This window comes from Aristolochia californica, unplaced genomic scaffold (assembly GCF_029961685.1).
Source record: "Aristolochia californica isolate CCGP_79_NKW_82.1479 unplaced genomic scaffold, dmAriCali1.0.hap1 SCAF_7, whole genome shotgun sequence".
Lineage (NCBI taxonomy): Eukaryota > Viridiplantae > Streptophyta > Magnoliopsida > Piperales > Aristolochiaceae > Aristolochia > Aristolochia californica.
The window spans coordinates 39,010,092-39,026,582 of record NW_027182268.1 but is presented as its reverse complement, the minus strand read 5'-3'; the positions used below and the strand labels follow the sequence as shown (position 1 = coordinate 39,026,582).

General features: G+C 39.9%; 3 protein-coding genes across 4 annotated transcripts; 2 read left to right on the top strand and 1 right to left on the bottom strand.

Moving 5' to 3' along the window:
• On the top strand, positions 1 to 4,102 carry LOC137937443 (putative pentatricopeptide repeat-containing protein At3g13770, mitochondrial). Its single transcript, XM_068782504.1, has 2 exons — positions 1 to 472; positions 1,683 to 4,102. The coding sequence occupies exons 1-2, from the start codon at positions 1 to 3 to the stop codon at positions 3,122 to 3,124; spliced, it is 1,914 nt and encodes a 637-aa protein (XP_068638605.1). The 3' UTR covers positions 3,125 to 4,102.
• Positions 4,103 to 6,141: 2,039 nt separating this feature from the next.
• On the top strand, positions 6,142 to 14,749 carry LOC137937535 (uncharacterized). 2 transcript variants are annotated; one of them, XM_068782599.1, is made up of 8 exons: positions 6,142 to 6,358; positions 8,531 to 9,741; positions 9,824 to 10,115; positions 11,236 to 11,445; positions 11,623 to 11,796; positions 12,843 to 13,049; positions 13,139 to 13,252; positions 14,297 to 14,749. In XM_068782599.1, exons 2-8 carry the CDS (start codon positions 8,696 to 8,698, stop codon positions 14,648 to 14,650), a joined length of 2,397 nt encoding a protein of 798 aa, XP_068638700.1. In that variant the 5' UTR covers positions 6,142 to 6,358; positions 8,531 to 8,695; the 3' UTR covers positions 14,651 to 14,749. The 2 variants fall into 2 exon arrangements, with proteins under 2 accessions (XP_068638700.1, XP_068638701.1); XM_068782600.1 differs by having other exon boundaries at positions 8,527 to 9,741.
• Positions 14,711 to 16,414, bottom strand: LOC137937536 (F-box protein SKIP23-like). Its single transcript, XM_068782601.1, has one exon. It carries the CDS (start codon positions 15,995 to 15,997, stop codon positions 14,906 to 14,908), a length of 1,092 nt encoding a protein of 363 aa, XP_068638702.1. The 5' UTR covers positions 15,998 to 16,414; the 3' UTR covers positions 14,711 to 14,905.
• Positions 16,415 to 16,491: the final 77 nt, after the last annotated feature.

Below are 16,491 nucleotides of genomic sequence, written 5' to 3'. Positions count from 1 at the left end.
ATGAGAAAGATATACACCAAGCGCTTCTCTTCGGTAGCCGACTCTAAAACCTTCTCTAGCACTCTCCCGCTTCCTCGACTAAATAACATTTCAATCCCTTCAAAGTCTGATCCCAATAGGAGTGTCAGCCGCCATTTAGATGACCCGCTTCTACGAATCCCACCACTGGGACAAAACGTGAACTTCAAATGCTACGAGTATCTCCTAACGGAATGCATAAATCAGAATGCTGCTAGACAAGGTCAAAGTGTCCATGGTCGCATGATAAAAACCCATTATATTTCATGGGTATACCTTAGTAATAGGCTCATGGCCTTCTACATAAAGTGGCGGCAGATGGGAGATGCACAACGGGTGCTCGATGCAATGCCTGAGCCGAGTGTTGCTTCCTGGACTACCATGATTGCCGGTTATACACGGAACGGATGCACTATGGAAGCACTTCAAGCGTTTGTCCAGATGATGGAAACAGGTATTCTTGAATGTTTTCTGTCTGATGAGTATAATTGCACCAGTGACTGTCCTTGAAATTGGACATATAAGAATGATAACATGCATAATCTACTACATTTTGTAAGCTGCCCTGTTCAAGTGAACATAAGTAGAAGTTGCTTCACCATTAAATTGTTTTTTTTTATTCTCTGGTGTATTAAGTCCATTAATCAGCATTTGTTTTGTTGACCATGGCGATCAAAATCTGGTCATTTGCTAAAACAGTTTATGGGTAATTTGTAGTCTACAGTAGATTGCTGAATCACTTTTCGAGATCAAAGACTTCCATCTTGGGGTTCTCTTGAATCAATCAGATGATCAAATTAATAACTTCATTTAGGATTTGATATTTGTGTGCGTTCATAAATTTTCTAGTTTTGTTCTAAATATCTGGCATGATTGGCTCAAACCTTGTCTTATTCAAGGTTAATAAGTTGGATCAAAGTATTCAATGGTGAAGTTGCCATGCATGATGTATGTTTAACTGGAAAAAAATTTATAAATTATAATCGGAAATTGAAAGACTAAATATAGTTTATGAGGGTTATCATAGTTTCCTCTAAGGCTCTGATTGAATGTATTAGTTATATATTTTATTTACTTCTTCTTAATTATCTAGGGCCCTGATATGGTACTAAAAGTTCTATTAATTAGAGGGAGGGGTAAAAAGAACAGCAATTTGAGATTTTAGACTTTCAAGCTTTAAACATACTAAAGTAACATTCATATTGCAAATTATGTAGGAAAAAAAAAATTGTGAATCTACAGCATGGTCTAAACCAGAGGAGGATACATATCTACAATTAGTTCTTGAACTGACCAGTCCATGCTGGGTTAGACTTATCCAGGGTGATTCATTCCCTGGTTCATAGCATCAGCTCAACCACCTTATTAATGACCTCATTTTGAATTAGAGAGGTCTAATTACTATTTGGATATGCAAATTCATGCCCAATGTATGTGAACGGGATTTATTACGTGATTGGCCCTTGGGAGTAAACAAAACTATATGGATCCTTTTAACATTAAATGTGGAACTCAAAATTCTTATCTAGACTTACCCAAATGATAAACACATCAGATACTGTCTGTAACTCTGGAATCTTTTATGTGCTTTTTATTGAATTATCTAGCCTGTGGTTGATATGGAACATGAAAGCCTAATACTATTAATCCAAAATTCGTGGTAGGTGTATCACCAAATGAATTCACTTTTTCAGCTGTTCTCACAGCTTGTAGCAGAGCTAGTGATCTTGACCTTGGTAAACAAGTCCATTCTCTTTTGATCAAAAGCAGCTTTGAGTTGCATACAGTAGTGGGCAGTGCACTTCTGGACATGTATGCGAAAGGTGGCCAAATTCACGAAGCTAGAATAATTTTTAGCAGTCTACCCCAAAGAGATGTGGTCTCTTGCACAGCTATGATTGCAGCTCATGCACAACTGGGACTTGATGAAGAGGCACTAGAATTATTTTGTCAGCTGCAGAAAGAAGGAATGCGTTCAAATTATGTGACTTATACTAGTGTTTTGACTGCTTTATCTGGTCTCGCAGCTTTAGATTATGGTCGACAGCTTCACAACATGATTATTCGGTTCGAATTGCCATTTTATGTTGTTCTCCAAAATTCTTTGATTGGCATGTATTCAAAATGTGGAAGCCTGAAATATTCAATAAGAGTTTTTGAAAATATGCCTGAGAAAACAGTGGTTACTTGGAATGCTATGCTTCTGGGGTATGCAAAGCATGGATTAGGGGAAATGGCATTAGAACTTTTCACATTAATGAAGAATGAAACAGAAATTAAGCCTGATAGTATAACTTATATGGCTGTTTTATCTGGCTGCAGCCATGGAGGATTAGTAGAAAAAGGTTTGGATATTTTCACTTCATTGGTTCACATGAAAGATGTACAACCAACAGACCTACATTATGGGTGTGTTGTCGATCTGCTAGGACGAGCTGGGCAATTAGAAAAGGCTTTGGAATTTATCAAACAGATGCCATTTGAACCAACAGCATCTATTTGGGGTGCACTATTAGGCGCTTGTAGGGTCCATGCTAATGTGCACATTGCGGAATATGTTGCTCAAAAACTTTTCATGATTGAACCTGAAAATGCTACTAATTATGTAATTTTATCCAATATCTATGCCGCAGCAGGAAGATGGGAAGATGTGATTAAAGTGAGAGGTTTGATGGAAGAGAAGATTATGCTGAAAGAACCAGGACGGAGCTGGATTAAGCTCGATAAGTTGGTGCACACTTTTCATGCAGGTGATAAGTTGCATCCAAGAAAGGAAGAAATATTTGCAAAAATAAAGGAATTAACAATTAAGATTAAGGAGGTTGGTTATGTTCCTGATTTGAGTTGTGTTTTGTATGATGTGGACGATGAACAAAAGGAAAGCATACTATTAAATCATAGTGAAAAATTGGCTATCGGGATTGGGCTGATTAGTAGTCCCGAAACTGTACCGATTCAGGTGGTGAAGAACCTCCGCATTTGTGTTGATTGCCACAATTTTGCAAAGTTTGTGTCAAAGATTTATGGCAGGGATATATCTCTGAGGGATAGTAAACGCTTCCATCATGTTGTTAAAGGAGTTTGCTCTTGTGGGGATTACTGGTAATGAATGGATTCCAAAATGGAAATCAACACATGGAATGACATATTCCCATAAATCTGTCTCCATGAGTCTGGTAACTATGATGAGGGCTTTTCACTGGCTGGTGAAGTGGGAAAGAATAACCTCTTTGACAACATATGATGCATGGCAACATAGTAAAACTGCAACGGAAAGAAAGTCTCACTCCACCTCTGAATGCTATTATTGTTGATGAAAGAGTCCAGGACTCCAGTTATGAAGCAGTGGGAAAAGTCTTGGATGGTTCAATTCCATGCATACCAGTCATTAGGTCGAATGACCTGAAGGACCTTTCTTTTACAGGCAAAAACGTGTCCTACTTACCAGCAGAAGGGGTATTCTCAAAAGGCAGCTTGATCACATCCTTCTAATGGTGCTCAGAGCTTCAAAGCATACCATGGGCTGAAGCAGTGAGTACAATTCATTCAACTAGTTGGCTTCGCTTGGGACATGGGTTCAAGGATAATTTATAAATCCTCAATTCTTGTCATAAATACGATACGTGGGAGCTACCAAGGAGGAGGAGAGTGCTGCAAGGTTCAAATAATGACCACCTCAGAGTCCCACTCGACCATTGTTACCCTTTTTGAGTTACTATCAAAATTGAGTTACTATCATCACGATTCAAGACCCCTAAAGTTGAAGTCTATGTGTGGGTGTAGAGTATTAGATGGAGATCCAATAGCTCATCAGTTTCCCATCCATTGTGGCTAAATTACTTTTATTAAGGCACGGATTATGGACAGATAGTTGTTTCCTCAAGTGTGAAATGAAGCCTAATGCATGCAAAGAAGATCATAACAACTACACTCGTTTTTGAAACGTCTCTAGCCTTTGGAAGTTTTCTAAGATTACCTTGATGGGGAAAGTTTCTACGGGAAGCTGTACATTTTATCTGGTAGAGTCGACAGAAGCCGATTGTTGATGATATAGTAGTAGGTTGACATTCAATCATTTAGCGAATCCCACAACTTTCTGTTTGATTTATTCTCTATTTCGCCAATTTTAATTGCTGTATCTAACAGTTAATTGCTGGAATTAGAAAGAGAAAACAAAACAAAAGAGAGGAAGAAAGGAGGATTTGGGATGAAAAATAGGAGAATTGAGAAGAATAACAGAGAAAAAGAAGAAGGGGATGAAGAAAAGTGGACTTGGATTTACTAGAATGCAAACCAAAATTATTTTTCCAAATTTTTATGAAAATTATTATAATTATTTACGTACGTGCATGTAAGATGGCAAGGGAGGGGGGAAGGGATGGGAGATTTAATCCCTTGAACTTGATCAAATCCAAAAAATAGGAAAGATAAATTATAAATAATCAAATCCAATAAAGTCAAGAAAGATAGTATAAAATAAAATAAAAAGAATTATAAAAATAATTTCAATCATGTTTTTGTGGGTCCACTGAGCCCGATGGGCAAACTGGTGCCCTGCTCCTGACTCCTGACACGAGAGAAGAATTCAACTTCGTTATCATGTCAATATAGATGTGGTCGGGCTTTAGAGGGAGAGGGGGAGAGTGATTTGCTTGATCAGCCTTGGGGAGGATTTTCCTGATTATCCTATTCATCTGGATAATCGAAGCAAATTAAGAAGCATACTGCCCTAAGATAAAACTTGGTTAAGAGAGAAAGACTGACATATTTTTTATTTATAATCCTGTCACCGCGGGTGATGGGTCTGGATCTGAATCTGCTAATTTCATATACTTTTTCCGCCTTGTTTTTAAAATCCAAGACGTTGATTCGGGCCCTCCTCACTCCCACTTTGCTCCAGAATCAAAACGCGTAGTCAATTCCACTATTATGGTTCAAATTCAGAAGTAGGCAATTGGATTCCTCATCATCCCCAAATTCAAATCACAGAATCACCTTTCCTTTTGAAAAAAAGAAGTTAAAAAGGAATAAAGAAAAAGAGCGGAGCGATTTTGCTTTTAAAAGCTCCGTCAAATCTCTTTATCTGGCTTCATCAAGAAGCAGGAAGACTGCAAATTACAGAGACAAATCGTTACTTTGATTTATACCGGATATATTTACCTTCAAGACACTGTCCGAATCGCCGCCGATGCCCTAATAATAAAACGAATCGAGACGGAAGCAGGGAGATTTCTGTACAGATACAGAAAATTGATATCAGATCCCCCATCTGAATCTGTTCAAGTCGGAGCGGACAAGGCGTCTGCATCGCTAGTGGAGTCGCTGGCCTGCTGACGACGAGCTTCGTCCTCCACACTTATTAACTAAATTATTGTTCCCTCGTGACTGGTCCCACTTTCAGACATGAAATTTAATAAGACAACCTCATTCGCCTACCTACTGCCTCTGTTGAATTCTTGAACGGAGAAGCTCCATTGCGATCGAGATCTGAGAAACGTCCATTGCTGCGTCCTTGTCAATTTGCCATTGATTTCCGAAGGAAGGGCGTCGTTTTCGTTTGTTGAGACTGGTAGCTGTTTCGGCTTTCCTGTGATTAGAAGGAACAAAACGGTGGATCTGTTCGCTGTGGTTTGAACTTTTGACGACGAAAGCAAAAGAGAGGAATCGGTAATGAACAGACCGAAGCCTGTGTCGGTGCGGCTTGGGGGGTCCGACCTTCATAACTGAACATGATCAACATGGCCTGCACCACGTATCTTCAAGTAGATTTATGGGCGGTGCGATTTGTCAGGTAGCTTGTCACTTGTTGATGTGCGCGTGTGGGGTCTATCAAGTCTTAATTCTTAATCAAGGCTCGCTCGTCCCTCAGGCGGGCGGGAAACAATGCCAGATCGCATTTTGGATTATATTTATAGTTATTCCAAATTTGCTGTACTTTTCTACACTCGGGCTTTAGGGCAATGCTGACGTGGGCCATTTCAATTTCAAGTACAATCGACCGGAACCTCCGGTCACTCCCCTTCCACCGACAGCTTTTCCCGGTAATGCCAGACCGGCCGTACCAACAGCTGCGTCTTTTAAAAGGACGTCCCCAGTTGACAGCATTATCATCAGAAGCTCCAAAACACGCATTTTTCCCGGTGATAAAGATTACGAATTTTTATTCCAAGTGCTAGCTGTTAGCTTGACGTAGCTGTTTTAGTTTGTCCATTCCGTCGGACGGATTTCATGGTGCGAGAGTGAATCTGGTTTGATTGGCAGTGATAGTCAGTCCCCGTTCTTACTGGACATCTACCTCGCATTGGAGGCTCCTCAGTCATTGAGGCTGTAAACAATGATGGTGAGTTTCAGTTCGTCCCTTTTCGGCTTTCTGGATTGTCGATTTTTTTCTCGCGCCTTTCTAAAATACCTCCTCGGAGCAGAACGCGACGACCTGTCCTTTTTTTCCGCTGGGCGTATGGTCTGAAGTTTTATTTTGCTTCGCGATGGAGTTCCCGATGAAGTTCCGTCTTGCTCTATGTTTAAATTGCACTGAACTTCAGGCTTCCTTCATAACTTGTTCTTGTTTCAATTTCGTGTTTCTTGCTAAGATTTCGCTCAAGGCGCTTTTCCATTCGGCTGCTTGACGCTGGATAGCTTAATGCTTGAAGAAAGTTTGTTATTTAATGTGGATTGTTTCCGTGAAAATGCGGATTTTAAGGTTTCTGTTACTGCATTCATGTTCTTGTCTAATGTTCTGTTTGGTGCACTTGAAATCAGCATTCTGGGAAATTACACCCTGCTTTGCCATGTTTAACATCCTAGAGGATTCCATTCCCAGATCTGAATTTACCCACTTCACGCACGATTCATCTTAATTTTCCTTTCTTTTTGACGATCGTTTTGAATTTCAAGTTCACCCTTGCTAGGTGCCATTATTTTTACTGGTAATTGTCAGAATTGGTGAAAGCTTGGACGTCGTCTCCGTTGAGTACTTTTGTTTACCTCGCTTGCGCCTTCATTTATCCAGATATTGAAGAGTTCAATGCGATGGAGTTAAATTCTTTGTGAATCCAATAAGTTCGCGTTCTCCACTTTTCCTCTGTCTGAAGCTTTTTCTGTCCTCCTTCACTGTGGAAGATCTGTGGGTTCCACTTTTCGATGTTTTTGCAAATGAGAGCATATGGATTTTCTGCTAATCTTGTTGTTTCAGTTTGGGTCCACGATTACATCCCAGAAATTCTTTCCCAAGTTAAAAAAGAAAAATCCCAAGAAATTGGTCTTGAAATAGGTGGCAGATATGGATCGTTGGAAGCTGAGAGTAAGAAAATGATATTTTTTGCAATGGAATGGTATAATAGTAAACATATTTATGCAAATCAGAAAGAGAAGAAAAAAATGAAAAGGCTGCAGCGTCTTCCCTTTTGTCTTTCTTGATTTTTATAGTTGTTCCACATAGGTATGGTACAGTTCGTTGGTTTCTTCATTCTAATTTTAGCTAACATGATTTTTTTTATGTACATATTTGGATCGGTGAATGAGTGCAATATTTTAACCTATCGAGCTCCTTATACAGAGATACTTGTCCTGGGTACAGTCGAATTATACCTGATATACACATTGCTCTAACAATGGATTTACGATGGTTCCTATTCCTCCCTAAAAGATGAATCGGTGATTTTTTTTTTACTTTTTTTTCTGGAAAATACTACTGGTTGATAGTTGGAAATGTACTGAACTAGATTTACATTTTTAAGTTGTTTGCAGTGGAAAGTGTCTTTTGTGGAAATCCTAATTTTATCCTCTGGTAAGGTACTGGATGTTCTTGAATGCACTGCAAATTTAACTAAACTTAAGAGTGGAGCACAAATCAGCTTTCTTTATTATACTCCCATTACCTCAAATAAAAAGGCCTAGAGGAGTCTATGTTACTTTTTACTAACCCATTTTTTCAAATTTACTTTCAGCTTTAACTGATGCTTCTGAGTACTGCTATGATCTGGTTTGCTACTGTTATGGCTGGCTATAAGAAAGCAGTTGCCGACTTAGGGAAAAAAAAATTTACTTGAAAATGTTGAGGAAACATATCTTTTTTTTACTATTAGGTTGTTGAACCTAGAGGCTTTTTGGCAATTATCAGGTTTGCAATAAGTAACTTTGCTAAAGTTCATTCTTGATCCTTGATCTTCTTTCTGTTAAGTTATTCATGTTACAGCAACTCCAACTTAAGGCATCTGCACTGTTAGAGTGTGAAGCAAAACTGCATACCTTCTAGTGCCACATTTAGCTACTTTCCAAGTCATCTTGAAATAGTGACTTGGTGGTATTTTCTATTTTATTGACATTATCAATTTCTGAGTTCTGGAATCCGCTTAGATTGCACTGCATGTTTGCCATTTCTCTTTGGTTATTCATCTTTAGTTTTGTTCTATTACCAGTTTCTCTTTTCATGTGGAAGCTGAGAATCTGTACCCCTTGAATTTCTAGCTTCTGAATTATTAAGATTTTTTTGTTGTTTGTGCTGGCAAGGTAGATCAGAGAAAAGTAACTTCCAAGTAAAGTTCTCTGGACTGTAAAGAACTCATGGAGCATCCTTTAACTGGTTTCTGAGGATTCAGTAATTTAATATGGTCATCATTTGCCTTCACTAGTAGTCTGCTCGTTTGTACAGTTTGAAAAGGGTTGAAGCAATGAAAATATGAGAGAGAGAGAGAAAAAGCAGGTGCCTCTTCACCACAAGCAAACAAAACAATCTGGCCCAGACAAGGGCAGAGCAGTGAATGGCAAGGAAGTGAGTTCTAGAACCGCTCTTTCAAGAACATCTTCTGCTACAATAGGGAGTGATTTGAATGTCCAGACGGACTCATCTGACATTTATGAGGAGATAGTTGTACACTATATGGATGACATGGACAGATCTGAGGAGTCTGTAGTGGATGATAATGACAAGCCTGAGGGGGGCACTGGACATGCCAAAGCCAGTGAACTGGTAGAGAAAAATAACGGAGAGGAAAGAGAAGATCGTTCAAGTGATGGATGCAAGGATGGAGAATCTGATGGTGAGGCTGTTAAAGATTCTGTACCATCACATGGGGAATCTCAAACCTTATCTGGAAACAAGAAAGAGCGACCTTCAAGAGTTCCTAAAAAACTGACAAACAAGCACTTGGTGGAGAGTGGTTCTCGTGCAGGGAGAGCTAAAAATGATAGACTGGGAACAAATGCACTGCAATTTAAAACATTACCAAAGAAATCCCAAAACGGGGAAACCAAGACCATGGATAACAAATCAAAGAACATGAAAGTTCATGCCCAGCCTCCATCGGAATCATCTGAAGGAAGCGATGATAAGGCCAATGAAGAATTCAGGGAAATAGATCTCCTGGATGAGGCACCAAACAGTTGTCAGAGTGTTGAAACAGATGATGAAGGGACTGATACACTTGGGAATGGTTTAAGTGAAGATCAGGTGAACACTAGGCAAAAGATAGAGGATATGGAGCTGAGAATTGAGAAGCTTGAAGAGGAGCTGAGAGAAATTGCTGCCCTTGAGATTTCACTCTATTCTGTAGTACCAGAGCACGGGAGCTCTGCTCATAAGGTTCACACACCTGCCAGGCGTCTTTCAAGGCTTTACATCCATTCTTGCAAGCACTGGACACAGGACAAGAGAGCCAGCATAGCAAGGAACACTGTGTCTGGACTTGTACTGATTGCGAAATCATGTGGTAGTGATGTTGCAAGGTGTGGAACCTAGCTCACCCCTAAACTTTTGTTTCCAAAGTTTTTTTTAATTGTGTACTAACATGTATTTCTTCTCATAAAGGTTGACTTTCTGGTGGTCGAACATAATTGTCCTTAGAGAGATCATTTCTCAAGCTTTTAATAGTTCACACCAATCAAATCTGAGTGGAAGAACTATTGAGTCAAACGGTGGTGGAAAAAGGGAAGGGCAGCCTTCAGTGAAGTGGAAAGCTAATGGCATTAACAAACAAGGAAAATTTTCTGGTTTTACACAGTTTGAAGATGATTGGCAAGAGACAAGCACATTTACAGCTGCTTTGGAAAAGATTGAATCCTGGATTTTTTCCCGTATAGTTGAGTCTGTATGGTGGCAGGTAAAAGTTGTAAGCTTTAATTTATATTACATGAATTTGTGCATGAAAATCACAGTAGATGTTTAATATAGAATTGGTGTTTTGGACATTTTAGTTTCTACTCTCTTGGCATTAGCATGATGAGTACTAGACATCTATTGAGGTGAAGTTGGGGACTCATGCTAGCAGGCTTGTGACTTCTGTTGATATACATTACTAGGCTATCAACTACAATAAGCTTGCTTTTCTTCTCAACTTTCATTTATGTACAATAAGATTGCTTTTACTCTGAAGTGAACTCTCTCCAATAGAGATTAGAGTGCAGGTACAGTCAAGTATCCAATTGACATTTGAATTGCATGTATTCATTCCGTTAATCTGGGTAGCAATTGATTTGCTCTATAGAATACAGCCACAATCTCTTCATACACATTATCTTTACAGAAGCTGCATTGGACACATGATATGATAATTTTGAGTTAGGCTGTGGTGTGTTATTGAATCTGAAGTGTGAGCTACATTAAGTTGCCTAACCTCTTTTGTTATATATTTTTTGTATTCATCCTTCACTTCTTCAACCTCTACATGGACAACTGATCGCAGTGTTACTTGTACTATATTAGTATCGATAGTCAAATATTATTAACTTTATTCAAGTGGAAGAATTTTAGCTACAAAAATACCTTTCATTTTCTTTTGTCATTTACTATGAAATGCTTGTAGATGTTTGAACAACTACCAGTGTATGGTTTGTGGATCAGACTGTTATCAGTGAATTTGTGCTTGCTGCACATTCGAATAGCTGGACTGTCATTCTTATTGTTGTGTGATACAGTGCCTTCTTCTATCCGTTGTAATGTCATAATTGTTCAATAATTTTTAGCTTCCAAGTGACATGATGATATATACTTGACAAACCTGCTGCTTATATTCTTTAGATTTGTAATGGCACAAACTATTTAAGAGTGCATTTTCTACCTTCTAGTCATTTAACAGTAGATGTTTCAGATCCATATTACCATCCTGAAATGCATACATGTCATACCATCTGCCCCTGAATGATGATTTAATTTATCTCATTGAGGTTTGATATACGATTCTTACATCTAAATGGCACTATTTTCTTTCTTTCTTTCTTCAGACGCTAACTCCCCACATGCAATCTCCGGTAGAGGATATATACACAGAAAAAAACTCTTTTAGATTGTTAGGACCAGCATTGGGCGATCAACAGCAAGGCAGTTTTTCTATCAATCTCTGGAAAAGTGCTTTTCAGGATGCCTTCCAAAGACTCTGTCCTGTTCGAGCTGGGGGGCACGAGTGCGGTTGTTTGCCTGTGTTAGCTAGAATGGTATGACAATCAATACAATTCTCCACTGTTTATTCACATGTTTTGTCTTTTTAATCATTCCTAATCTCAATTACTGTTTCCCTATTACTGATGATGATTTGAATCAGTGTAACTTTCAATGACTTACTAACTTGAATTTTCCAATACTTTCTCTGAACAGTTTGTCTTTGTGAACAGGTTATGGAACAGTGTGTGGCCAGATTAGATGTTGCCATGTTTAATGCAATTCTTCGTGAGTCTGCCCATGAGATTCCAACTGATCCTGTATCGGATCCCATCATTGATCCCAAAGTCCTGCCTATTCCAGCTGGAGACTTGAGTTTTGGATCTGCAGCACAACTCAAGAACTCTGTATGTACAGGACTTTTGTCTTTTTCCTGTAATTGATCCTGATATTGGTAGCATTCAATGGAGTGATGGCTAGGTGAATGCTTTTTCGTGAATTAAACTGTGTATGAGAGGAAATTTGCTTTGTAATTTCTCTAGTTATGAATGGTATTTCATAGAAAATCATTACTAAAGCATATGAAAATGGTGCCTTTGAATGGAAGGAAGCAGGCAACATCATTTGAATCTACTTTTTCTGCTCTCTCTCTCTCTCTGCATAATTTCCCTCTCTTTGTTATGTCAGTGCTTCAATTTCGAGTCATTGGAGTTTCAAGATAATGTTTTAACCATTGATTAGCAGTTTACCAATTTCTTTACTTTTCATGTAGCTGCAATCAAACTAACGTAGATCAAGATTGTTTGTGAAAGTTTTGCTTGGAATTTTACCTGGACTTGATTGCTTCTCATTTGCAAGTTTCAAATATTATTACTACAGAAATTAGAAGGGATCCAATATTGTCATATGCAGCATATTTTGTTAGTGAAGCATGACTTGCAGACCATCTGATTCTTAATGCTTTCATCAACAAGGTTTCAGCATCCTAGACATATATCATCTAGAGTTACCATACAGCTAAAAGCTATTGCTTGTGGTAATTCATGGGAAGCAATTTGACCATTCTCTACTACATTATACTTTTGAAATAGGTTTAGTTCATTTAGTTTGCTTACAAAAGGTGGATCTGGCCCTACTATCAATGTTGCTTTCTCTCAGGGGTGTTCCTTTCTTTAATACTTTGTTTTTTTCCTCTTTGGCTGTTCCTTGTCTTTAGCAGCAATTGGTTAGCCTTTTATTTGTTGGCATATTACCATTTCGACTCTCTTTTCAATGAAATTCACATCATTTAGGAAAACAAAAAGTCTGGTTTGCTTTGCCTTATCTTTTTGCCATTTCTTTGCATCCTTGGAAATATTAACTAGGGTTCATTATTTTCTACAACAGTCTGGAGAATAGTCATCATAAAGTGGCATTTGGACATGGTAATCATTGTGCTGTTACTACCTTACAGGTTGGAAATTGGTCAAGGTTTCTGACCGATCTATTCGGAATGGATGCTGATGATTCCTTTAAGGGAAATGAAACCAATGGTGAGGATGCGGACAAGGATAGGATAGGAGATGAGGCAGAACCCAAATCCTTCTGTCTTCTCAATGCTTTGAGTGATCTTCTGATGCTTCCAAAAGACATGCTTGCTGACAGATCCATCAGAAAAGAGGTGCTATAGATTTACTTCTGAAGATTTCTCACCATTTACTGCATATTATCAGTTTCTGAAAGACCTGCTCTGGTCTTTTTGTCAATTAGGTCTGTCCAACACTGGGACTGCCTATTATAAAGCGGATCCTCTGCAATTTTACCCCTGATGAATTTTGTCCAGATCCTGTCCCAGGGAGTGTCCTGGAAGCACTAAATTCTGAGGTAATAAACAGCTTCAACTGCATTTGCCGTTTTTGTTCAAATGATTTTTCAATTTTCTTAAACATTTTGATTAGTTCATATTAGGCTGATAAAAGAAAAGGTCTGAAATGCCTGATATAGGCACGTCCAAAGTGCCTGACTAGGCACATCAACTTGTGAGAGCAGTACTGCCGATTGCTTATCAAGGGGTTCAGTATGGAGGGTAACTAATTTGTGCATATGGAGTGAAAAATTTCACTCTGAACGTGGAAACTTAACTCATATACCACACACCTAGGCAAAGCAAATACTCTCCTTCTTTCCCATTCTACTTATCTTTACCATCTTCTCTCCTGCTCTCTGTTGTGAGTTCTGTAACAGAACCTCCTTTCATATTGTCCATTGGGAACCTTATCTCCCTATAGTCCACAAAGAGCCATGTTATAACACCCATGAAAGTAGCCACATTATTATGGGAGAAAAGCCCTCTACCTAAACGACCTTGGCCTTGACCACCTTGCTTGTTTGCGATCACCTACCTGTTGTGGTTGTTGTGGTGTGTTGTCCTCAGCACCATGACCTCCGTTGACTTCAGATCTGGCTTCTCCTTCGGTGATTTTCATTCATCTGCTCCAGATGCCCATAATGATGGATTCATGGGTGCAGGATGGCGGTCCTGTTGGGCTGGGCAGCTATGACTAAGGGAGAGGGAAAAAATGTTGTTGTATTCTCAAAAAAAAAAAAAAAAAAAGAATAGAAAAAGGTGTTTCTGTCCATATAAAATAGCATACCACACTGCTGATAATACACGAGTAAAAAAACTGCTTCATGACTAGCATTTCCCAAGAATAGATTGGTTTAATCTAATTATAGGGTAGAATGACTCAAATTGATAGATGAGGGAGGTCTTGGAGGTGCTCATAAATTTGCCAACTCTCTGTCTTGCCCACTGGGTGGGCTCTACTTACTTACTATCAAGGAATTTTATTTTATTTGTTATTTTTAATGATAAACAGTTGCTTTATCTAGGAAATGTTTACCAGTACATTGGTATTTTGAATACAGAGCCTGTTGGAAAGACTACAATCATCAGACAAAGACTTGATTAGCAGTTTCCCTTGTATTGCGGCTGGTGTTGTTTACTTTCCACCATCGGCCGCGGACGTGGCAGTGAAGATAGGGGATGCAGGAGGGCACGCACAGCTGGAGAGAAATGTATCACTTATACAAAGAAAGGGCTACACGAGTGATGAGGAACTGGACGAATTGGATTGTCCGATAGCATCCGTCATTGACAAAACAGCAACTCCTCGTATGAACGGAGGAGAAAACGGAAAACACAAGGATAGTGTTTCATATGTGTCTCGAAGTGGATCGAATGTCAGATACGAGTTACTACGTGAAGTTTGGTTTGCTTGAATGCGAATGCCTAATCCTAGGTTTTGTATCCTGTATGTCTACAGAATTTAAAAATAGAAATTGGAAGCAGTAATATATATTATAGAAGAAATTAGTATACTGAGCTGCTACATCTGATTAATCGAAAACAACAGTTGGGAGGACCAAAACGAAATTCTCCAAAACCCCCTGAAGCCTTAGGACTAGGGTAAAAGCAACAAGAAAAAAGAATAATCGTTTAAACAAATAAAAGGGCTTCTGTTCCCCCCCCCTCTCCTAGTGTAGAACCGGAGTAATCCATATGGGTGGCACACAGAAAACCTCGCCGGCATTCCTCACATAATGCGGCCGGACAGTCTGCTTTTCCATATCGAATATACCCATATCAATGGCACCAAGAAAATGATCGCTACTATAGTAATAAGGATCTCTGTAATAATCGTCCGTGAAGTAAATGCAATTTCCTTTAAGCGAGGGGAAGTGACAGGCTGAGAGCGAGAAGGAAGCATTGTGACCCAGGAACAAGATTTCAGAATTTAGATCAGTGATGCGGGACCATCTTGGCCCATCATTGGAACACAGCTTGAAAACCTCGAACCCAATGGTTTCATAATCCGTCTTCTCCCCCACAACTATACTTCTCTCGACCTGCAACAAATCCCCCTCCGATGATTCGACCAAGTATCTCGTCCGCACTATGGGCACAGGGTTGGGTCTCGGCGCAAATTCGGTCGCATCCGGTATCGGAGAAGCAAGATCGCAGACCAATACTTTGCCGAAATTGTCTACGGCGTAAAACTGTTCCTTGTGGTAAATAATGTCCTCGATATTTTCGACATCGCAATCCAGAGGATTCCAGGTCTCCTCCCCCGGCTTCCAGAAGGCCAGCATCTGGCCACAAATCGCCGCAGCAATGAAGTTACGGTCCACCGCCGAAGTAGGCGGCGAAGATAATACCACCTTGGACAGCAATTCGATCGGGTCGAGCTTCGATAACAAACAAAGACGAGGGAGGGGGATTTCGCCACCACTGAAGGGATTGAAAATCTTAATATCCAGGCGAGAGTCGACAGTGACGAGCCACCCGCCTATGGAACCGACGCAGCGCTTGTTGTGAGGAACAGGCAGATGAAAATTTGCAACTCTCGAATCGGAGAGGGTGTAAACACGCCGCTTCATGGAACACACGGTGTTGTCAGCCGGTAGAAGAAGCCAGGGGAATTGGTGGAGGAGATGTTGTCGATTCGTGGCGGCAACGGAGCGACATGACGAGCATACGGCGCCGAAACGAATAAAGTCGGTGATTAGGGGTATCCGTCTCGCTATCGATCCTAACACGTCCTCTGGAAGATCCGTCCAATCAGTCATGCGGCCGAATCCCTGATTTTTTTTTTGCCGTATCTGCGATTTCTAGGTCAGATTCTCCAGAGGGGGGAAATGCAGCAATCGGGTTTAGAAGACTCTAAGACTCTAAAAACGAATAGTTGCGATCATCGTCCACTCCGCCCTATCATGTAACAAGCAACGATGTTACAAGATTGGAGACGGAATTCATTTTCTTTTGCTGTCACAACTGGGAAGAAAAAATCTCAGGAGCGGGTCGAGACTCGAAGAATCAGAGAGCGCGCAGCTTAACATTCAGGAAGAAAGTACGAGGAAGCTCAAATCGTAATTTCAGAGATTTTCCGAGACACTGAGTAGCGGTTTGAGTTTTGATTGGCGGCTGTTATCGTCCCGACGCCTAGCTTTTATAGGTAGCCTGAGTTTTTCTTCCCCCAAAGAGATTCTCTCAGACTGCGCTGGGGCTGGGCTGGTTTCTGGCTCTCCAGCAAATGCTTTCCTGTTTAGGCAAAGGCCTCAAA